Genomic DNA, 24803 nt, shown 5'->3' with positions numbered 1-24803 from the left:
CTGAAGACAAAACCAGCTCTACAGAAAATACTTGATAGAATCCTCCATGCTGAACAAAAGGAAAAGCACACATATAAGGAACCTAGAAAAAACCAGCCATACTCAAATACCAGTTAACAGAAGAGAGCACAGGTAGAACAAGTAACACACACACACACACACAAATGGCAAACATAAATACACACCTTTCAATAATATCTCTTAATATCAACGGTCTCAATGCCCCAACGAAAAGACATAGATTTGCAGACTGGGTTAAAAAGCAGGATCCTACAATTTGTTGTCTTCAAGAAACTCACCTTTCTACAAAGGATAGACATTATCTTAGGGTGAAAGGTTGGAAGACGGTGTTTCAAGCAAATGGGCCTAGAAAACAAGCAGGGGTTGCTATCCTAATATCAGACAGGGTGGATTTTAGTCCGAAGTTAGTCAAAAAAGATAAGGAAGGTCACTTTATATTGATTAAGGGCACACTACAACAGGAGGACATTACAATCCTAAACATATATGCACCTAACATGGGGGCTCCCAAATTCGTCAAACAAACACTATTAGAACTAAGGTCACAGATAACACCAAACACGGTGGTGGTGGGTGACTTTAACACCCCACTCTCATCAATTGACAGGTCATCCAGGGAAAGAATAAACAGAGAGGCATCTGGACTAAATGAGGTCATAGAAGATATGGACCTAACAGATATATACAGGACATTTCATCCAAAGGCTGCAGAATATACATTCTTTTCAGCAGCACATGGAACATTCTCTAAAATAGACCATATATTAGGACACAAAGCAAATCTTAACAAATTCAGGAAAATTGAAATAATTCCTTGCATTCTATCTGACCACAATGGAATTAAACTACAAATCAGTAGCAAGAAAGGCTACAGAGCATACACAAAATCATGGAAGCTAAACAATACACTACTAAATGATGAGTGGGTCAATGAAGAAATCAAAAAGGAAATCAAAAAATTTATAGAGTCAAATGATAATGAGAACACAACATACCAAAATCTCTGGGACACAATGAAGGCAGTTCTAAGAGGTAAATTTATAGCCTTAAGTGCCTATATTAAGAAATTAGAAAGGTCGCAAGTAAACGACCTAATGCTTCGCCTTAAAGCCTTGGAAAAAGAAGAACAAGGCAAACCAAAAAGTAGTAGACGGGAAGAAATAATAAAGATTAGGGCAGAAATTAATGAAATAGAAACAAAAAGAACAATCCAAAGAATTAATGAAACAAAGAGTTGGTTCTTTGAAAGGATAAACAAGATTGATAAACCCTTAGCAAATCTGACCAAAAGAAAGAGAGAAGAGACACAAATTAATAAAATCAGAGATGAACAAGGTAACATCACAACAGATTCCAGAGAAATTCAAAAAATTATAGGGACATACTATAAAAGCATATACTCCACAAAGTATGAAAATCTGAAAGAAATGGATGATTTCCTTGATCTATATGACCTACCTAAATTAAATCAAAATGAGATTAATCACTTAAATAGACCTATAACAAACATGGAGATCCGAGCAGTTATCAATAATCTCCCAACTAAAAAAAGCCCAGGCCCGGATGGATTCACTGCTGAATTTTACCAGACTTTTAAGGAAGAGCTAACACCATTGCTTCTTAAGCTTTTCCAGGAAATAGAAAAAGAAGGAATCCTACCAAACTCCTTCTATGAGGCCAGCATCACCCTGATACCAAAACCAGGCAAAGATAGAACAAAAAAAGAAAATTACAGACCAATCTCCCTCATGAACATAGATGCAAAAATTCTCAACAAAATATTGGCAAACAGAATACAAGAGTATATCAAAAAGATCATTCACCCTGACCAAGTAGGCTTTATCCCAGAGATGCAGGGATGGTTCAACATACGCAAATCTATAAATGTAATACATTACATAAATGGGTTGAAGGACAAAAACCACATGATCATCTCATTAGATGCAGAGAAAGCATTTGACAAAATCCAACATCCCTTCATGATAAAAGTCCTACAGAGACTGGGAATAGAAGGAACATATCTCAATATAATAAAGGCTATTTATGACAAGCCTACAGCCAACATATTACTAAATGGGGAAAAACTGGAAGCTTTTCCACTAAAATCAGGAACAAGACAAGGGTGTCCACTGTCTCCACTTCTATTTAATATAGTTTTGGAAGTCTTAGCCATAGCAATAAGGCAAGAGACACACATAAAAGGGATACAAATTGGAAAGGAAGAAATCAAGTTATCACTATTTGCAGATGACATGATTCTATACATAAAGGACCCTAAAGACTCTACTAGCAAGCTGTTAGAGCTAATCAAAACCTACAGCAATGTAGCAGGATACAAAATAAATACACAGAAATCAGTAGCCTTCGTATATGCTAACAACAAACACACAGAGGATGAAATCAGAGAATCACTCCCATTCACAATTGCATCAAAAAAAATAAAATACCTTGGAATAAACCTAACTAAGGAAGTAAAGAATCTATACAATGAGAACTTTAAGACACTCAAGCGAGAAATTGCAGAAGACACTAGAAAGTGGAGAAACATCCCTTGTTCCTGGCTTGGAAGAATCAATATCGTGAAAATGGCAATCTTACCTAAAGCAATCTACACATTTAATGCAATCCCTATCAAAATTCCAAAGGCTTTCTTCATGGAAATAGAAAAAACAATCCAAAAATTCATTTGGAATCATAAAAAACCTCGAATATCTAAAATAATACTGAGCAACAAAAAAGAGGCTGGTGGTATTACCATACCTGATTTTAACCTATACTACAGAGCCATAGTAACAAAAACAGCATGGTACTGGCACAAAAACAGACATGTAGATCAGTGGAACAGAATAGAGGACCCAGATGTAAGCCCAAGTAGCTATAGCCACCTGATATTCGATAAAAATGCCAAAAATACTCAATGGAGAAGAGACAGCCTCTTCAGCAAATGGTGTTTTGAAAACTGGATAAATATCTGCAGAAGGATGAAAATAGATTCTTCTCTCTCGCCATGCACAAGAATTAAGTCCAAATGGATTAAAGACCTTAACATCAGACCGGAAACTTTGAAACTGCTAGAGGAAAAAGTAGGGGAAACCCTCCAACATATTGGTCTTGGCAAAGACTTTCTAAATACAACCCCAATTGCTCAGGCAATAAAACCACAGATTAACCACTGGGACCTAATGAAATTACAAAGATTTTGCACCGCAAAGAACACAGTGAAAAAAGCAAAGAGGCAACCTACAGAATGGGAAAAAATCTTCGCCAGCTATATATCTGATAAAGGATTAATATCTAGGATATACAAAGAACTCAAAAAGTTAACTAATAAGGAATCAAACAGGCCAATCAAAAAATGGGCTAAGGAGCTAAATAGAGAGTTCTCAAAGGAAGAAATACGAATGGCATATAAGCACCTAAAAAAATGTTCTACGTCACTAGTCATCAGGGAAATGCAGATTAAAACTACATTGAGATTCCATCTCACTCCTGTCAGATTGGCCACCATCATGAAAACAAATGATCATAAATGTTGGCGGGGATGTGGAAAAAAAGGAACCCTTCTGCACTGCTGGTGGGAATGCAATCTGGTCCAGCCATTGTGGAAAACAGTGTGGAGGTTCCTAAAGCAGCTAGAGATTGATCTACCATATGACCCAGCTATAGCACTCCTAGGCATATATCCAAAGGACTCATCTCATTTCCTTAGAAGTACATGCTCAACCATGTTTATTGCTGCTCAATTTATAATAGCTGGGAAATGGAACCAGCCTAGATGTCCCTCAACAGATGAGTGGATAATGAAGATGTGGTACATTTATACAATGGAGTTCTACTCAGCGGTAAAGAAAAATGAAGTTATGAAATTTGCAGAAAAATGGATGGACCTGGAAAGTATTATACTAAGTCAGGTAACCCAGGCCCAGAAAGCCAAGCGCCACATGTTCTCCCTCATATGGGGATCCTAGCTACAGATGACTGGGCTTCTGTGTGAGAATGAAAATACTTAGTAGCAGAGGCCAGTAAGTTGAAAAGGAGACATAAAGGGTGGAGAAAGGAAGGGAAGAGGATACTTAATAGGTTGATATTGTATATATGTAATTACAATGATTGTAATGGGGAGGTAATATGATTGAGAATGGAATTTCAAACGGGAAAGTGTGGGGGTGGGGAGGGAGGGAATTACCATGGGATATACTTTATAATCATGGAAAATGTTAATAAAAATTAAAAAAAAAAAAAAAAAAAAAAAAGGATTCTACTGAGCATAGTGGTACATGTTTGTAATCCTAGCACTCAGGAGGTGGAGGCAGGAGGAGGACCACAAGTTCAAGACCAGACTCTTCCTCATATAAGGATTATTATGTATACAGAAAACCAATAATGAAGTTTATAAATTTCTGACCTGGTAGAAAAAAAATAGGGACCAGCCAGAATCGCTATCCATACATGAAATCCTGAGATGTAAATCATGCCCCAGTACAGTTACTGTAGGTACCACCACCAATGTCACCTACAATAGCTTTCCCAGAGCACATACTAGGAGCCACTGATGACAAAGAAAACTCTCACACATCTTATTACTATTTTTTTTTGTTGTTGTTGTTTGTTTTTTCGAGGTAGGGTTTCACTCTAGCCCAGACTGACCTGGAATTAACTATGTAGTCTCAGGGTGGCCTCGAACTCATGGCAATCCTCCTACCTCTGTCTCCTGAGTGCTGGGATTAAAGGCGTGCAGCACCACGCCCAGCATCACACATCTTGATCAATATTGCATCACATTATTTCTATACTAAAAGAAAGCATGCTTTGATTTTTTGGTCAAAATCAGAGCACTGTAGGACATGCAAATTATCTGTTTTTCTTTCACATGATTATTACTTTCATTTAATTTTTTTGCATGGAATATGTAACTGTAAAAATGACTTTAAGTAAAGGAACAAAAACAAGCACTCATAATATAAGAAGTTCCCAATCAATAAAAGTACAAGATTTTCTCTGTTATACTTCAAAGATGACCACAGAGAAATGACTGAATTCTCTAAATTATCATTGTAGTTACAGGGGTCATTTCATACTATCAGATCTTTACAGCCTCTAGATGAAAGGAAGCTTACATAATCTCCTTTGTTTCTTCCTTAATCTTCAATGGAGAAAGCACTGCTGTATTTGTTTATGTATAAGGGCTCTAACGCTCTGCCAAGATACAGAGTCTACTGTATGTCAGCCCATTTTGATGCCTTTTCTTCAATCCAAGTAAAAAGGAATGACAAGAGAAAGTCAGCCTTTCCCTCTGCCCCAAATATGCTGAGGTGGTTTGAATGTAATACCCCCCATAGCCTCAGGTATTTTTGATTAAGCTTCCTTCCGTCTTTGCCTCCAGCAGGCAGATCCCTGATGGAGGAGGTGTGTCAGTGTGTGTGTGGTATGGCAGGGGAGAGGAGGGAATCTTGAGTTTAGCCTATTGTGTGTTCAGAGCCAGCATGAGTTCTGGCTGTTCTTATTTTCTTCCCTCTCTCTCTCTCTCTCTCTCTCTCTCTCTCTCTCTCTCTCTCTCTCTCTCTCTCTGCTTCTTTCTCTTTCTCTCCTTTCCTTCTTCCCTCCCTCCCTTTCCTTCTCTGTATTGTGGACGTGTGATGAAGTGGGCCAGCTTCCTCTGCCATGATGAAACTTCCTCTCAAAACTGTCAGCCTGAAATAAACCCTTTCCTACCATAAGTTTCTTCTGGTCTGGTGTTCTGTCCCAGGAATGAGAAGGTAACAGCAACAGACGCTTCCCCTTTCATAAGGGCAGGACAGCACTGAGTGCTGAAGCTTTCTTCCAACTGCCTCTTTCCCTATGAGCACTTTTTAAAAAGCACAGCAAAGCTGGGCTCCAGAGCTTTTTATTCTTGTGGCTGTGCATCTCTGTGGCACGTATTTTACATGTCTTTCTCCCTAGCCTTTTATCTGGCATTGAATACAACATCACAACTTACTTTTCCTTCCCCAGGATGGTGATAGCCAAGACTCAATTTAGAGCTTCCACCTGGCACTTCCCAGTAGGAAAAAACAGACTGTTCATGTTGTAATTTGGAACTGGAATACCCCCAAAGTCTCATGAGTTGAAGGTCTAGTTCCCACCTGATGAAATAATTTTGGGGGAATGAAAAGCATCAGGAATTAGGGATTACTTGGAGGAAGTAGGTGATTGGGTTATGCTGCTGAGAGGTTAATTCTGGGTTCTGGCTTTCTGCTTCCAAGTTGCCGTGAAGTGAGCAGCTTTGCTCCTTCATGTGCTTCCTGCTGTGATGTTCTGCTTCACCAAAGGCCTAAAAGCAATGGAGACAGCCAGGATGGCCCAGACCTCTGACACAATGAATGAAAATATTTCCTCTGTATGAGAGTGCTCACATTGCCTCTCTCAGGCATTTTGCCATAGCAATGGAATGCTAATACAACAAGGTATAGTTTCAATGACTTCACTGGGAACTGGAGCCAAACTCCCAGCCTAGAAGGCAAACTTAGTTTATCCTGGTTTGCCAATTCTGTGCATCTATTTCCTCTGAAAGTCGGAGATGCCTATGACTCACAACATTCTTTTAAATATTTTTACTTATTTATTTGAGAGAGAGACAGAGAAAGAGATAGTGTGTATGTATGTGTGTGGATGCACCAGGGCCTCCTGACACTGCAAATGAACTCCAGACACACACACACCACTTTGTTCATATAGCGCTATGCTACCTAGCTCAATTCTAGGAAAGTGAACCTGGACCACTAGGCTTTGCCAACAAGTGCTTCTCACCACTGTGCAATCTCCCCAGTCCATACAGTATTCTAATCTAGTCTCAACCTCACCAAAATGTTCAGTGACTCTTACCTGATCTGCTTGCCTTCTCTCATGTCATACAAAGAAAAGAAAACATCAGTATCCTCTCCAATAGTATTATAGGTGAAACTCTTCAGGCTCAGGAAGAAATGATGTGGTACTGGCATCCGACAAGTTTCCCCATGACGTGGGCGCATTGTATCAACCTAAGAAGGAAAGTAAAAAACAATGACTTATGTGTTGGAACTGGGGTGCAAGCCATCTGCCTTCTGGATAGCTTCCATAGCGCTGGAACACACTATGTGAACTGCTAGGGGAGAAAAACCATCAACAGTCCAAACAAGCAGTGGATCCCACAAGCTACAAAAATCAACCAGCCAGGCAAGGCATACCTGCTGGTACAATAGAGGCATATAAGTTATGGGAGCAATCAACTGCTTTCTCATTGGTAAGAAGCTCAGTGGGAAGAAATTCATGGCTGGTACTGAGAACTGAACAAATTCTTAGAAGGTCATAGACTACAGAGGGAAGCTTCCATTGGCCCACCAAATGGCCTTCTACATGTGTACGTTTTGCTCTCTGATTAATCCTGATTTCACTTTTAGTTACAAACCTTTTTAAAAATTTATTTATTTATTTATTTTCAAGCAGAGAGAGAGAGAGAGATAGAAGAGAGGCAGACATAAAGAATGGGCTTGCGAGGGCCTCTAACCACTGCAAACAAACTCCAGATGCATGTGCCCCTTGTGCATCTGGCTTATGTGGGTCCTGGAGAATCAAACCTGGGTCCTTTGGCTTCACAGGCAAATGCCTTAACTGCTTAGCCATTTCTCCAGCCTGATAGTTTTGGAACTTTAAATATATATATTTGGGGGGGGAGGGGTTCAAGGTAGGGGTCTCACTCTGGCCCAGGCTGACCTGGAATTCACTATGTAATCTCAGGGTGGCCCTGAACTCACAGTGATCCTCCTACCTCTGCCTCCTGAGTGCTGGGATTAAAGGTGTGCACCACCATCCCAGGCTTAAAATATATACTTTTAAAAATTTATTTGTAGGGCTGGAGAGATGGCTTAGCGGTTAAGCGCTTGCCTGTGAAACCTAAGAACCCCGGTTCGAGGCTCGGTTCCCCAGGTCCCACGTTAGCCAGATGCACAAGGGGGCGCACGTGTCTGGAGTTCGTTTGCAGTGGCTGGAAGCCCTGGCGCGCCCATTCTCTCCCTCTCTCTCTATCTGTCTTTCTCTCTGTGTCTGTTGCTCTCAAATAAATAAATAAAAAATGAAAAAAAATATATTTAAAAAAATTTATTTGTATATTTGAGAGAAAGAGAGAAAGAGGCTGAGAGAGACTAAGAGATTGAGATAGATAGAGAGAGAGAGGAAGAGAGAGAGAAAGAACAGGCATGCCAGGGCCTTTAGCCACTACAAACAAACTCTGGACAATGTGCCACCTTGTGCATCTGGCTCATGTGGGTACTGAAGAATAGAACTTGGGTCCTTAGACTTCACAGGCTAGCACCTTAAACAACTAAACCATCCGTCCAGCCAAAGAACTTTTTTTCTATAGATGGCTGCAAATACCAGGGCAACCCATGACTCATCAGAATGACAAGAAAGGTGCATTGGTGGTATAGTGGCAAGCACAGCTGCCTTCAAAAATGACAGGAAGAAAAGATAGCCTAGGGATTATCACTGGATGGGTCATTTATATCACACTGTCATGGTTCAGGGAACATGGTAGAGGTAGTCATAGAAAGAAATGAGTGTTCTTTCACTATTACCCAGAAAGCCATCTCTATGGAGATGGTGGTAGATACTGAGGATACCCAAAACTTACCAGAATAGTAAATAAGAGGCTTTCAAGAGTTCAACACTAAAGGAAACTTTTCAGGGTACATTTCACAAGAGGAAATGGAATGAAGGAACAAATGTGTGCATAGGTGTACCATGGGGCTCTGCTCATTCTCCCCTCAATACACACATGAACCAACTGGTTATTCATGACCCCACAGTGATTGGTTACTAATATCCCCACAAGACCAGCATGGTTCTAAGCTCAGCAACATTTTGACATACAGGATGGAGGAGGACAAAAAGAACAAGAAAATAAGACAGAGGAGTGAATACCTTGAAAGAGGAAGGTCATTAGGGGACAGGGGTTGGCAGGGAGTGGACAAAAAAGGAAAAGGGGACAGGAACAAGATCAAATTATTGTATGTTCATATATTAAAGTTCTCAATTAAAAAATAGTGATTTACACTCAGATGTTCCTGAGACCATCTAACTTCATCTACCTGGGTTCACTTGAATGCTTTCTAAGGCCTGAAAGTCTACAAGAATGGAAACCCTAAAGATCACCAGTTTGCTGTGTGTCCACTCCCCCTTAACTCATTGCTTTTATTCTTTGTCCCTAACATTTTCTTTCAGGACTGTCTTTCTGCACTTCACCAATGTACTTTCAGGGTCCCTTAGTCCCAACTAGAGATGTTTCCCAATTGTCATATCCAATGACCCCATTCAGCTTGAAGAAGCCAAATCATTTCCACCCCAATTCCCTGATGGCAGTTAGGGTTACTTCTTCAGAGGGGAGATTGAGACAGTTTATGGTGACTAAGCCCCAAAATTTAAAAAGCCAGCATGTCCTTGGGCCTGCCCTTGGAGTCTCAGCTTTGCTAGAAATCAAAGAAGGATCTCGGGCTGGAGCCATGGCTTAATGATTAAGGTGCTTGCCTCTGAAGCCTAAGGACTCATGTGTGACTCTCCAGGTCCCATGTAAGCCAGACACACAGTGATGTAAGTATGCAAGGTCATACATGCACACAAGGGGGTCCATGCATCATGCAGTGACTGGAGGCCCTGGGAGGGTCAATTCTCTCTCTCTCTCATTAAAAAAAGAAGGTCTCTCTTCTGTTTAATTCTTGACCAGAAGAGTTACCTAGATCTGTTTTTCTATAAACAACATGAGCCTGTCCATGGGAAGGAGTTCCCTTTTTCAAGAATTAAGGTTTAAATCTGATCCCGGCACTGGGATTAATTAATTAAGTTCAGCCCCTAAACTTGAGATCATGGCTTGCCTCTCCCTAAACCAGCCTCTGAGGCCAGACCAATCATCTCTCTCTCAGGCTCACCTGAGTCCAAGAGTAGGGTCCACCACAATAAGATGATAAGCAGATGCCTACCAGGTGGACAGGCCTCTTTTGGGCTTTTCACCTCTCTTGAGCTTCCAGGTTCCTGCTCTGGTAAGACCCTTTGTCTCAACCTGGCTAGACTGAGATCGGTGAGACCCCTACTCCCATGTGGGCTCTCTATACCCTCCTGCCTTCCACATGGCAGGAGCTCTCTGTATTTTCTTCTTTTTCCTTCTTTTAATCTAATAAAGTCTCCCGAAGTTTTAAATAAAAACAGTGATTTATATGACAGTTATTCATTATATTGATCATTAAGAAATGAAAATCGGGCTGGAGAGATGGCTTAGCGGTTAAGCGCTTGCCTGTAAAGCCTAAGGACCCTGGTTCGAGGCTCGGTTCCCCAGGACCCACGTTAGCCAGATGCACAAGGGGGCGCACGCATCTGGAGTTTGTTTGAGTGGCTGGAAGCCCTGGTGCACCCGTTCTCAATCTCTCTCTCTCTGTCTCTTTCTCCCTCTGTCACTCTCAAATAAATAAATAAAAAATGAACAAAAAAAAGAAATGAAAATAAATTATTGTTTCATTATGCTGATGAAAGGGATTATTTAAGAAATAGACTGAAGATGTTTCCCCTGACAGTAAGGAATACTGCATCAACTTGGGTTGTAGTTTCAAGCACCTGATGTACTTGATTCACACTGCTAGGTGGTAATAGTTACCACTGTAGACAGCATTTTATTTTTTTCCCAAGCGGACTTATTTTAGTCTCTCAGTCTACTTTCTTTTAATTGTACATCTATAAATTTGCACAGAAAAATGTAGACTGGCTAAAAGGGGCTTGAAGGTAAAAGTTCCTTAGAAGAAAATCACAGCACAATCAAGAAGGGATGGGTAGGGTGGGAGAAGTATAAACAGAGTACAATGATATACACCTATGAAAATGTCATAAGGAAGCCCATTATTTTGTATCATTACTAAAAATTAATTATAAAGTAGACCCACCCCCAAAGAGAGGTCACTGTTAGCTGTCATTTCTTGGTGCTTTCATATGTTAAGATTTCTTAAAAAGAGATAAGAGAAAAGACTGGGAGACTTGGCTATGTTGCTTACCTGTGATGTGCTCTGCTGTACACTCTGTCGGCTAGATAAATGCTATGGAAAGAAAGAAAGATTCATTCTGTGAGGGAATAAACCAACTTTTACTAAATACCTCTCTATGGTAGGCAGTAATTATGTCTTTTATAACCACAATATCATTTAGACAAATTTTCATATTTAATGGCGACAACAAAAGCTTAAGGCTGTGATTTACTGAAGATCAACCAAGAAGGTGGAAAGGTTTGCATTCAAATCCCACCCTCTCTGCTCCTGAGTACCACCCAAGCCACAGATTTCTGCTTGTTACTATATTTCTGATTTGGCAGTGTCTTCTTCACTGTACCATTTTCTGAGTTGCCCAACAGAGCTTGTTCAGGTTTTCTACAAAGGAGCCATTTCACAAAAGGGGCCCATTGTTATTGTATGAAGTTAGAAGATTTTAATTCCAGCTATACTACTCATAGGCTATGAAACTTTAGAGAAATCAATCGATCCAATAGACAGTTTTTTCAACTATAAAACTAAGATATGAACATGTCTTATCTTTCCCAGGAAATTTCTCTTGAGGGTCAAATTATATAATGGGAATCAGTATGATATAGTAGTTAGGAACCTAATTGCAGAAGACAAGACCTGGTTTTGAATCTTGATTTCTTTATTAGTTGGTTGGGATATTTTCTCATCTGTAAAGTAAAAATAAAATTTTGTGCTAACTCAACCTCAGAGAGGCTTATGAAGATGAACTCAGAGTATGTCCTATCATATTGTAAGTGGATCAAAACTGTTACATACAACTAGTATGTTTGTTATTACTATAACTGATACTATTATTTTTAATTAGATATTATAAAAAAATTCATTCAAGCTGGGCATGGTGGCACACGCCTTTGATCCCAGCACTCAGAAGGCAAAGGTAGGAGGATTGCTAAGAGTTCAAGGCCACCCTGAGACTACATAGTAAATTCCAGGTGAGCCTGAGCCAGAGTGAGACCCTACCTCAAAAAAAAAAAATCCATTCATATTTAGAAATAAATCCTGGCCAAGAACATTGTGACCTTACAAACATTTAGTGCTGTGGTGCTGGTAAACTCAACAATCAATTTCATTTTTAAAATAATTTTATTTATTTATAGGGTGAGAGAATGGGCATGCCAGGGCTTCTAGTCATTGCAAATGAACTCCAGACACATGTGTCACCTTGTGCATCTGGCTTATGTGGGTCCTGGAGAATTGAACCTGGATCCTTAGGCTTCACAGGGAAGTGCCTTAACCACTAAGCCATCTCTCCAGCCCTCAACAATCAATTTCTATCTGCTTCCCTTTGTCCTCTTAAGAAGTGTGAGGCAGCACTCATTTGGTGAACTGTTTCACACTGCATGGGTAAGAAAAATAATTACTGTACTAGAATGGTTTCATTTTATTCACAAATACATATAACATTTAACTGGAAATAAAACCTAAGTAAAATCAAATATTAATTTCAATGTGTCTCATTAGCTATATTTGCTAATAATTACATGTCTATAGGAATATAAGCTACTCCCTATGTAGTCCCATGGCACATATTAAGTATAATAAAATCAAGGTTCTCCAACTGCTGGGTAAATTATTACACAGAATGTGTACTTATGAAAGAAAATTTCATATACAAAATGATTTTTAAAAACTTTGAGGGTTAGAGAGATGGCTTGATGGATAAAGAGCTTGCCTTACAAGCATGAGGAACTGAGTTCAAATCCCAAGCACTCACATGAATGCAAGGTGGGCCTGGCAACCCTCCAATACTGCCATTGCTTAGGAAGTAGAAATAGGGAATGCCACGGCAACCTGGCTAATTGGTAAACTCTGGGGTTGAGAGACCCAGTCTCAGTAAATAAAATGGAGAGCAATGAAGAGAGACAACCAAAGTCAGTCTCTGGTTTCCACTCACATGTGCACACATAGATGTCCCTATGCCTATGATGATGCATACATACACATACACTACACACACATACATATGCAAAAAAACTTTCAGGGCTGAGGGTATAACTCAGTGGTAGAGCATTTGTCTAACATACATGAGGCTCTAGGTTTGATCCCTAACACTGAAAAAAAGCCTTTAAATATATATATATATTTAAAAAATAATATATAGACAGGTTCTCTATGATTCACTGACTATATTCCACTATAAAGTTAGTGGGCAAAAGTAACTGCACTATTTTATTTTACATTCAGGGAGAGCATTCTTTGTTAGTAACTCATTCCTTATTGGCTTATAGATGAACTGGCTAACTCTTAAAAAGACTATCAGGTTTGCTAATCATAAATTTTCCATTAAAATTACACTATACAAAGCTATAAACATCCCTGCTGATAATAACAAATGCCTTTTAGAATTAGAGGTATCAAATTCTGGCATAACTTTTCATATAGGCAGAGAAAGGCATCAGAACTGGCACCACACTACTTGTCAGGGAGTCTCCATCTAGTTAGCCAGCATCTCCCTCTTAATGATCATTACCTGTTTTAGAACTATAAGACACTGTGTCCATATTCACTACCTAACTTTACACTATATACTTTCAGAGAACAAAGTCATATCACATTTATCTTTATATTCCAAAAGTAAATAAAAATTATAAATTAATAAATATATAGACTATATTACTCTCTATGTCACTTTTCCTTTAATGCAGAAGTTTTCAGACAGACCTTTGAAATCTCTAGTTGGACATGGTATTAAATTGAGTAATAATATTAACTTTCTGCTATTTATAGTGGGAGCTGTATTGAGAATTGTGAGTCTTGGGGCTGGAGAAGTGGCTCAGTCAGTAAAGTATTTGTGCATCCTTGAGGACCTCAGTTTGGGTCTCTAGCATCCCTGGCTAGAAAGGCAGAGGCAGAATGAACTCTAGGGTTTGCTGCTGAGATAGGCTAGTCAAACCAGTGAGAGACACTGTCTCAAAACAAAAGAGGTAGAGAATGGTTGAGGAAGACATCTGACATCAGCCTTTGGTCTCCACATGTGCACACACACATGCATGTGCGCCTGCACATATATGTTCATTCACAAACATGAACACTCATATATACATAAAAGAATTGTATTATAAGGCAATATGAGGCATATTTAATCAAGATTATCTGTGAAATGACATGTGATTTTTGATATATTATGAAATTAACTGATTTACTTCAAAAATGGAAGCATGAACATTTGTTTATTAAAATATTAATTATATGAGCAAGATCCTACCTTGAAAAATCAAAAATATTAATTATACATATATTATATATTTAAAAATCAAAGCTTGTGTTTAATATAATAAATATATTATTTGGGACTAGATGATAACAGAATAACACAATTCTCAATGAAAGCTCTTGTAGAAAAACAATGAAACGGGAAGCTACAATGTATTGAGTAATGTACTAGATTTTCCACAATTTAGAAACTCATGTAATTTTCAAGTTTCCTCATTCCACAAAGATTAATACAAATACTCTGCTGTGCCCTTTGACATGTGTATTTCCTTTAGCATCAATTTTCTGTTGTTGAGAATGGGTTTCACTGGGGGAAAGCAGGTATTAAGAAACCCTTAGGTTTATTTAGTTTTCATCATAAGACAAAAATTCAAAATGTATGCCTCTTTACTGGTCATTATCACTCAACATTTGCACTGCAGCTTCATTTTTATGGAAAAGAAAATGTGCAAAAGCAGCTGTAAGATATACTCCTATTCATAAAGACTTTTTCCAAAACTCACAAATGCCCACATCTATGGATGCTCAAGCCCCTTATACAAAATAGTATTTGCAGTGCAAAATAGTATTTGCATATCACAATCCTCTTGTTTGTTTTGTTATCTTCCAACTACTTCAAATAGATAATGTAAATGCTGTATAAATAGTGGTTATACTGCATTGTTTAGGAATTGTTAGGAATAATGACACGTTCAGTACTAATACACTTTCTTTCCTGAATATTTTCCACTGGTATCTGGTTAAATCCTCAGGTGGGACATCAAAGACACAGAGTGCCCACTACATATCATCTTTTCCTTATGCCTTCAAATCGCTTTATTATAGCACGTTTCAGTGGCATTCTCCACAAGCTAAATACAGGTTTTCTCTTGGAGAAACCATTCCTGATTACTTTTTGACTTCTTGAATATGGACCAGTTCTCAAAAGTTAATCTCTGGATCTATTGCACAATTGTCATTCTGGAGCTTCCCTGTACTACCACATCAGAATTTTCTGTAGTCACTCAAGTCAGGATCCATTTGGATGGCTTCTCTTCCTCCTCTTCTCAAAATGTACTCCTTGGTATTAGAGAAATAATTTGTTCCTCAGTGTTTTCCTTTTTGTTTTAGAATATGGATACGAGTGTGTGTGTGTGTGTGTGTCATGTGCACGTGTATGCATGTGTATTTGTGGCACACAAAAGTTGACATTGTGTGTGTAACTTGATTGTCCTCACTTCATTACTCAGGCACGGTTTTTCATTTGAATTCAGTTTGCTGATTCAGCTAGTCCAGGTTACCAACTTGCCCTGGGGATCTGTCTCCACCTCCTGACTGATGGGATTACAGGGGCCACCATGCCTGATCATCATTTACATGTGTGCTGGGGATTTGAACTTTGGTTCACATGCTTGTGTTGCAAGCACTTTATCGACTAAGCTATGTTCTCAGTCTTTTTGGTGATTTATTGAAAAAGTAGATAAACATTCTGAATTATTAAAATTCTTATTAGGCCACCTTCTCACTTAATTGATAATGTGGGTAAGTACAGAATTCTAGGTTGAATTTTTTTACCCTCAGAAATTAAGACAATGCTCTTATTTTCTAGTGTTCAATGTTGCTACCAAATGTGTGTCTTACAGTTTTTCTCTCTGAAAGCTTCCAGTTCATCTCTTTATAACAGTAAACTGGGGGCTGGTGAGATGGCTTAGCAGTTAACGTACTTGTCTACAAAACCTAAGGACCCATGTTCGACTCTCATGTCCCACCTAAGCCAGACGCACAAAGGTGAGGCAAATGCAAGGGCACACATGCCCATGAGGTGGTGAAAGCACCTGGAGTTTGATTGCAGTGGCTGAGACCCTGGTGTGCCAATTCTCTCTCTCCTCTCTCTGTCTCTCTCTCTTTCTTGGTCTTGCCAAAAATAAACAAACAAACAAAAAAAAAACTAAGCTGGAATTTCAGAATTAGGTGCCAAATATTTGTTAGAAATATGCACGTGCACATCTATGTTTTCAGCAAGTTTCTGATATGATTTCTTCAGTAATTTTCTTTCTCTGTGTGTTTTCTCTTCTGAAACTCCATTATCAAGATGCTAGAACCCCGAGATCAAGCCTCTAATTTTTATAACTTTTCTCTCCATTTGTTATCTTGTTGTTCTGTTTTCAGGAAGATTTTTCTCTATATTCTCTCCTTTATATTGCACTTCCCCCAATAACTTCATTTTAATTTTAATTAATTAATTAATTTTTTTTTGAGGTAGGGTCTTGCTCTAGACCAGGCTGTCTGATGTTCACTATGTAGTCTCGGGCTAGCCTCAAACTCACAGTGATCCTCCTACCTCTACCTCCCAAATGAGCCAGGCTGGTGGCACATGGCTTTAATGCCAACTGTGGCTTTCTGGTTGGCTAAGAGATCCACTCAATGGAAAGGAAACCATACCTGGAACTGGTAATCAAGTCAGAATCCTATGGAGACCAACATTATGGACTCCAATGAGAAGCTCACGCTAGTCTACACCCATCTCAAAATCTAACAATGCTACACTCTTAACCTATTCTCAGCTCACTCTCCATTGGAGAATCAGTTTTTCTTTTTCAGAAAGCAGTGAGAACCAAGGACAACGAAAATCTATCAACAGGACAAAGATCACTGAATCCACATTAGCAGATGAACATGACTGGCATAGCAGCTAGGGCCCAGGTGAAAACACAAAGGAATTAGCAAGATGAGCAAGAGTGCAACTTCTATGGCAAGCTTGACAGTCTCAGCCAGGGTGATGAAGACAGACACCGAGGATATTCAAAATGCACAAAAGCAGAAATCCAGAGGCTGCTAAGAGCTCAACACTAAAGCACACCCACTGAGGCTCAGGGAAATTTGCAGAAGAGGGGGCAGAAAGAATGCAAGAGCCACAGGGTGGGAGGGAATATCAAGAGACATTGCCCCCGCCACACCAAATGACTAACTGCTACTCTCATAGCTCATAACCCACAACTCCATGGTGAATACCAGCAATACCACTAAAGAGGGCCCTCTGTGGAGTGGGGGCAGAGAGGAGGGAAATGATGGTACCAGCATCTGATGTATCCAAGTTTCAACTGAACAAAGAAAAGGAAAAAAGGAAAAATATTTTATTTATTTATTTGCGTGTGAGAGAGAGAGAGAGAGAGAGAACGAGAATGGATATGCCACAGCCTCTAGCCACTGCAAAGAAACTCCAGACACATGTGCCACCTTGTGCATCTGGCTTATGTGGGTACTAGGGAATCAAACGTGGGTCCTTAGGCTTCACAGGCAAGCACCTTAACCACTAAGCCATCTCTCCAGCCCCCAAATCTGATTCTTCTACTGCATATATTATTCCACTTTTATCATATGGACAACTTAAACACACAGGAGTCACTATTCTCTGACCTGTCTTTTTCCTGTACACGTGCCAACCAATTCAATCTATCAACAAAACTCTGATTGGTTCTAACTTCAAATATATTCCAAATCCAACAACTTCTTACCACTTTCACTGTTCAAGCTCAGTACAAACTACTGAAATTAAGATCTCTTACTTAAATGACAGCTTCCTAGCTCCATTTAATCTTGCTTCCAAAAATATTAGTCATTGTAACAATACCACTATCTACTTTATTTGTGCTATGTTGTTACCCCTCCAGATTTTTTGCATTGGGAGTGCTGGGATCTATAGAAAGAGACTTGGCTGCCAACATTGTCATGCATGGCAATTATGTGTTTATAGTCTACTATTCTACTACAGCTTTTCCCAATGGGCCCATGAGCAAGCAGTGAGAAGACTTTCCATCAACTGGTACTTCTATGTTCCCTAAAAGTAATTCATGTTCTTATAAGAGATTCTAAAATTTGTAATTCTCATCAGTATGTGATGTTATACTACTCCCTTTGCCTACTACTGTTCTACTCTATTTCAATTTAAAATGCTGCTGCTTATTTATCATCCAGCATTTAAAATATCAATTATGGCCCTCAGTCAACCCAGTTGATTTTTATAATAATCAGCTTGCATCTACAGATCTTGAAAGTTTTGCCATCCACAATGCTCATCCTGTCAATGGAAGCCTCTGCTTGTCACAGTACTCTAGTTCTTTTTTCTTTTTTAGGTAAGCCCAAGAGACTAGCCTTATTTTTTTCTTTCTTTTTTTTTTAATGTGACAGAGAAACAGAGAAATTGAGAGAGAAAGAATTGGTGTTCCAGGGCCTCCAGTACTGTAATGGAACTCCAGATGCTTGTGCCACCTTGTGTGTACGTGCGACCTTGTGCACTTGCATCACCTTGTACATTTGGCTTATGTGGGACCTGGAGAATCAAACATGGGTCCTTAGGCTTCACAGGCAAGCAACTTAACTGGTAAGCCATTTCTCCAACCAGTGCTCTAGCTCTTAACTAGAGAGATCTTGTACAACTTTGCATGCAGGCCTCCTCTAAGCATCATGAATAAGGTGGATGAAAACAAGAATCTGGATATTCCTCTTAGCTGCTGCAAATTCAACCACTGCTTTAACTAAAACTTGGCTCTTATCAGTTTCAACTACCTTTTCTTCTTAACAGGAAGGGGATATAATATCATTAACTAAAATAAGTTATAGGAAAACCAACAAAGCAAAATCAACACAAAAATGACCCTTAGAAACCACAGTAAGTTTAGCATTTCTATATTGTGTTTCCATTTGGAGAGCAATTGTACTATATACTGTCAGAACAAGAGTATTTACTTTTTAAATATAGTGAGATTGAGGCAAAGAAAAAATTTTAGAAATATTGTTTCTAACACAGTCATATAATTATAATCTACAAGATTATCTGCAAAACCAAAGGAAAGTATGAAGGAACAAGCCATTACTTGTTAGATTTCTTACCATTTTATAGAGATCTGAGACACTAATCTGGTCTGAATCCACTACTTCAAAGTCCTTTCGAGGCACCAAGTCAAGGCCTAAATGCCTAAAAAGAGAAAGATCACACTCAGAATTGCACGTCCTCAGATGGCTCATTATTCTTTATGTGCCTAGAAACCTATATCCGCCATGATTTTGTAGGCAGAGCTTAAGACACTGCTCCTGCAGGGACATGCCTTTATTCAGCAACATCATCTAATTGTTTTTATTTTGGGGTAAGTAAATGAGGCTAGGGATTCTAAAGCAGATACAAATCAAGTCATCAAGCAGTTCCACCTGTGATGATGAAAAGGATTCATTCAGTATGTTTATAACAGAGTGCTTGATTTCATTAAGGATCATTTTTATACATTATTAATAAATTATGTTTATTTTTCTATTTCTTCTCATTCTACTAATATGTTCAAAGTTCAGTCATACATTACTTACATTATGATGAAAAAATAATTCAGGGCACAAGTAAATTTATAGTCCAAAGCCAACATATAAAAGTCACATCTCAGAGACATGTTTTGGTTGAGTTTTATCTTGTTTCCAATTTAATACTGATACTGGTAAAGGCCTAAACATGTATTAGCAGTAATATCTTAAGAAACATAAGAAGATTAACCAAAGAGTAGACTACTTACTAGTACAACAGAATTTAGAAAATATAGTATAATTTTTTGACAAAAAACAAATGATGGTAATTTTTGGATAACTGTATAGTAATATTAAGCAGTGGAATAGGACTTTTGGGTTCAAATATTAAACACAATTTTAATCAATAAATTTGAGCTCCTTTCTCATACTCTAAGATAATAGCTCTAAATCTGGAATTCAGTGAAGTTAGAAAGTTGTGAACTTCTGAAATAGCTTATGACACTAGATGTGTGTGTGTGCACCTGTGTGTGCACGCACACACACACAAACACATGGGCCACATGTGTGTGTGTGGGGGGGGGAATCTGATTTTTTTTTTTCTGAGATCAATACTTCTTATTAGGGTTTCAGGGATAGTTCTGTGATCACCTGATCCCAAATAAGTTAAAAATTATTGTATCTGGAAAATGTATTCCATGGGACTTTAGAAAGAAAAACAATCTTCTTTAGGGTAATATTTTTAGAATATGCTAGCAAAATTAGTTCTGTAGACTCTCTGCATCAAAACTACTTCTCATTTAAAACAAAGCCAGGTGTACATTCAAGATGCAGAATCATTTTACTTATAATTTACAACCAGTTTGTAGGAAAGTGTATGAGGAGGCAATAATAAAATTGATAGTAAAATAAACAAAAAAAAATCAAAACTATGAGGAAGATGGAAGCAAGCATACTAACTACACAGGATAAAGTGATTGTTACACTTAATTATAGACATAAACACACACATACACACCCATCCACCCACACTTGCTAGAAGTCAGAAGGAAAACATGCTTTTCTACCAAAGGATAAATTTTCCTATTAAAGAATAACTTGCATTACTATTCTTTATGCAAGGAATATGTAACACATGTAACTTGTATTGTTAAAGGATAGCATGCATTATCTTTTTATAGAAAAACTGAGATTTTAAATTTTATTTTTACTTTTATTCATTTGAGAGAGAAAGAGAGTAAAAAAGAGAATACACCAGGGACCCCAGCCTGCTGCAAATGAACCTCAGATGCATGTGCTACCTTGTGCATCTGGCTTATATGGGTCCTGGGGAATCAAACCTGGGTCCTTTGGTTTCGCAGACAAGTATCTTAACCACTAAGCCACTTCTCCAGCCCCAAAACTTGAATTTTTAAATAAAACTTTTGGCACTAAAAGAGTTTTTAAGAACCCTCACAGACGTATACCACTGGACTTAACCCTGATAGTTTATGGTTTTAAGCCAATAAATCTACCTGTTTGTTGAATTGAATATATTTGAATCTATAAAAGATTTAATTTTTACAGGGGCTGGAGAGATGGCTTAATGGTTAAGGCACTTGCCTGAAAAGCCAAAGGACCCAGGTTTGACACCCCAGGACCTCTGTAAGCCAGATGCACAAAGGGGGCACATGCATCTCGAGTTCGTTTGCAGTGGCTGGAAGCCCTGGTGCACCCCTTCTCCCCCCTCCCTCCCTCCTTGCCTATGTCTGTATCTCTCTCTCTCTCAAATAAATAAATAAAAACAAAATATGATTTTTTTAAAAAAAATTTTACCTCTTGCATCCTGCCTTCCCATATCTGGGATAGAATCAATTTAATTTCATAGAGTGCAAAAGATTCTTTAAAATTTTTATTTATATATATTTTTTGGTGCTGAGGATTGAAACCAGGGTCTTTGTATATGTTAACCAAGTACCCTACCCAAGCCCTTGGCATTCTTTCTAACCTTATTTTCATAAAGAGAAATTTACATTACAAAGAAAACTTTGCAGGCATGATTTAAAGTACTTAAAATAGTTTTATATGCATACAAAACCAGCAAAAAGATCACAAAAAGTTACTGTTTGTAGTAGAAAACTATAGTTATAAAACCAATCTTTTAAAATATTTTTGAAGTCTCCTATACATCATGCCATTACAATTTTTCTAAATAATGCATAAAAAGCATAATTGCATACATCTATAATCCCAGCTTCACTGAGGTAGGGGGGATAATGAGTTTGAGCCAAGCCTGGATTACACAATGAGATTCTGCATCCAGGAGGGGACCTGAGGAGTGAGTGAAAAAGAAAGGATAGGAGGAGAGAAAAAATTTCATGCATATTATTTAACTGTTAGAGGTCCAGAAATATATTGTCATCCCTTGGTATTCAGGAGGGATTGGTTTTAGGAGGCCCTCCCAACCCATGTATACCCAAACCCAAAGATGCTGGAATTTATTACATATACATACTGTTTGCATACAAGCTACACAATCTTCCTGCATTTGTAAATCATCTCTGTTACTTGTACTACACTGTAATATAAATGCTATGCAGATAGTTGTTATATTACCTTGTTTAGAAAATAATAGGGAAAATCATGTAAAATTTTTTGTTTGCTTGCTTTTTTGAGGTAGGGACTCACTCTAGCCCAAGCTGACCTGGAAATCTGTAGTTCCAGGCAGCTCTCAAACTCACAACAATCCTCCTCCCCCTGCTTCCTCATACTGGGATTAAAGGCATGCACCACCACACTGGGCTAAATTTGTGAGTGAATGAGTGTGTGTGTGGTGAGTGTGTATGTTTGGGTGTGCATGCCATGGTATGTGTGTGGAGGCTAAAGGGCAACTTCAGGTGTCAGTCTTTACCTTCTACTTTGCTTGAGACAGGATCTCTCTTATCATCTGCTGCTGTGAATACCAGACTGGCTTGCCTTTGAGCTTCAGGATTCTCTCAACTTCACCTCCAATTGCAACAGACACATTTGGAATTACAGATGCATGTGCTACTTATGTCCAGCTTTATGTAGACTCTAAGGATACAAACTCTGGTTTTCAGGCTTGCCTACCAAGCACTTTTAACCACTAGCCACCTCTCCAACCCCAAAACACAATCATTTAAAAAAAAAAATTCCAACTATGGTCAGTAGAGTCCATGGATGTGGAAGCCACAGATAGGGAATGCGCAAATATGGAGCACCAAGTGCATATGGAGCAGTGTGAGTATGATCATTGAAAAACAAGGAAGAGACTGAGAAAATAATACTTTCATAATAGATGTTTAGGGCTGAGGAGATGGCTCAGCAATTTAAAGGAGCTTGCTTGCAAAGCCTGCTGACCTGGGTTCAATTACCCAGCACCCATGTGAAGGCAGATGTGTAGGGTGGCACATACATCTGGAGTTTGTCTGTAGTAGTAGGAGACTCTGAGGTGCCCATATTCACTCCTGTGCTCTCTCTCCCTCTTGCCACAAATACATATACAAAAATATTTTTGAAAACAGTAGATATTTAAACTCAACAACTTAAGAAAATTCCAGTTGGTATCTAAGTCAGTGAGGCTAAAATTGAACTTAAGTGCTTCCCGGCCATGGTGCAACACAGGTCTGTCTAGCATTGGTGTAAACTCTGTCTTTATCACTCTAACATTCCTAGCTTGCTTATTCACCTAGCCATTCAACCATATGCCTATTGGCTCAACCCACAGTGATTATTTCTGAGGTTTTTTTTTTTTTTTATCACATACCAACTTAACAGTGCTTAACAGTGGTTACAGAGTACATTAATTGTTTTAGTTGGGTTTTTTTGTTTGTTTGTTTTTTAGTTTTTTAAGATAGGGTTTCACTCTAGTCCAGGCTGGTCTGGAATTCACTATGTAGTCTCAGGGTGGCCTCAAACTCATGCTGATCTTCCTATCTCTGCCTCCTAAATGCTGGGATTAAAGGCATGCACCACCACGCCTGGCTTCAGAGTACATTAGTTTTGAGTCAAACAAATGTTCTTATTCACTATACTTTCTCCCTTAGTGTTTTCTTGTTCCTAGAAGTAGCTAGAGCATGGTACAATTTAGTTTCTCTATTTAATTATCTTGGGAAATAAAAGAGGGATTAACAGGTAATTAGGTAAAAACTGCACTATATATGCTATGGATACCTTCAATGAAGAAAGAAAGTTTGCCAAAGATAAGATAGGGATTATCCTCATCTGAAGAAAGCAGATGTGTTGCACATTAAGATACAATTAATACATATTTGCTATAAATTTCATTTCAAAGAGGCTCCTGATTATTTCTTTCTATGGGTTACTATAAGAGCAGTTAGCTTTTAATTTCAAGGAATGGTCAACATGAACGCTTTTCCATCTACACACAAAGGGAGGCAGTCTAGCAGTGTAGTCAGGAGTGTGGGCTGTGATGTCAAGTGCCCGGTTTGTATTTTGACTCTTCACTAAGCCACACTGGCTGACCTACTCTTATAAACTACTAATCCATGGTAAACATTCTGAACAGGGCCTGGTACTGTGAGCAGCTATTGCTATTATACTTATTCCTACTGTGTTTCATATAATTAAACAAAATATGGTTTAAAGTACAGGGATATTGATAAAAAGAAGTATTCAAATTTAAAAATGCACATAATCAGGCAGCAAATGTCTATGTATATTCATGTGCAAATATTATATAGAGTTGAGCTTTCAAAACAGTTTTTATTAGTAGGTGTTGCAGTCAGGTTTACCTTGCTGGTAGAAATCACGCGGCCAAGAGCAACTTGTAGGAAAAAGAGTTTATTTTGACTTACAAACTCGAGGGGAAGCTCCATCACGGCAGGAGAAAATGATGGCATGAGCAGAGAGGGCGCATATCATCCCCTGGCCCACATAAGGTGGACAATAGGCACAGGAGAGTGTGCCAAACACTGGCATGGGAAAACTAACTATAACACCCATAAGTCTGCCCCCAACAATACAATGCCTGCAGGAGGCGTCAATTCCCAAATCTCTATCAGCTGGAAACCTAGCATTCAGAACACCTAAATTTACGGGGGACACCTGAATCAATCCACCACATTCCACCCCTGGCCCTCATAAACTTATAATTATACATGATGTTAAATGGAACACATTCATCTAACTTTATAAGTCCCCATAATTTTAATCAGTCCTAATGATGTCCAAACATCCCCATAATCCAAGGCCTTTAAACTAAGCCATAAT

At 38.6% G+C, this 24803-nt stretch overlaps 1 protein-coding gene across 6 annotated transcripts in view; it reads right to left on the bottom strand.

Moving 5' to 3' along the window:
• Positions 1-24803, bottom strand: part of Dock3 (dedicator of cytokinesis 3) — a 455655-nt gene that overhangs the window by 209422 nt on the left and 221430 nt on the right. For all 6 annotated transcript variants that reach the window (XM_045136510.1, XM_045136514.1, XM_045136511.1 and 3 more), the window contains 3 exons: positions 19173-19257; positions 11067-11108; positions 6883-7037 (listed from right to left, as the gene is read on the bottom strand). In XM_045136510.1, the coding sequence (XP_044992445.1) occupies positions 6883-7037; positions 11067-11108; positions 19173-19257 (282 nt within the window). The remainder of the gene's footprint in view (positions 1-6882; positions 7038-11066; positions 11109-19172; positions 19258-24803) is intronic.

This window comes from Jaculus jaculus, chromosome 17, assembly GCF_020740685.1.
Source record: "Jaculus jaculus isolate mJacJac1 chromosome 17, mJacJac1.mat.Y.cur, whole genome shotgun sequence".
Taxonomy (NCBI): Eukaryota; Metazoa; Chordata; class Mammalia; order Rodentia; family Dipodidae; genus Jaculus; species Jaculus jaculus.
The sequence above is the reverse complement of the archived record's forward strand: the minus strand, read 5'-3'. Positions and strand labels throughout refer to the sequence as shown.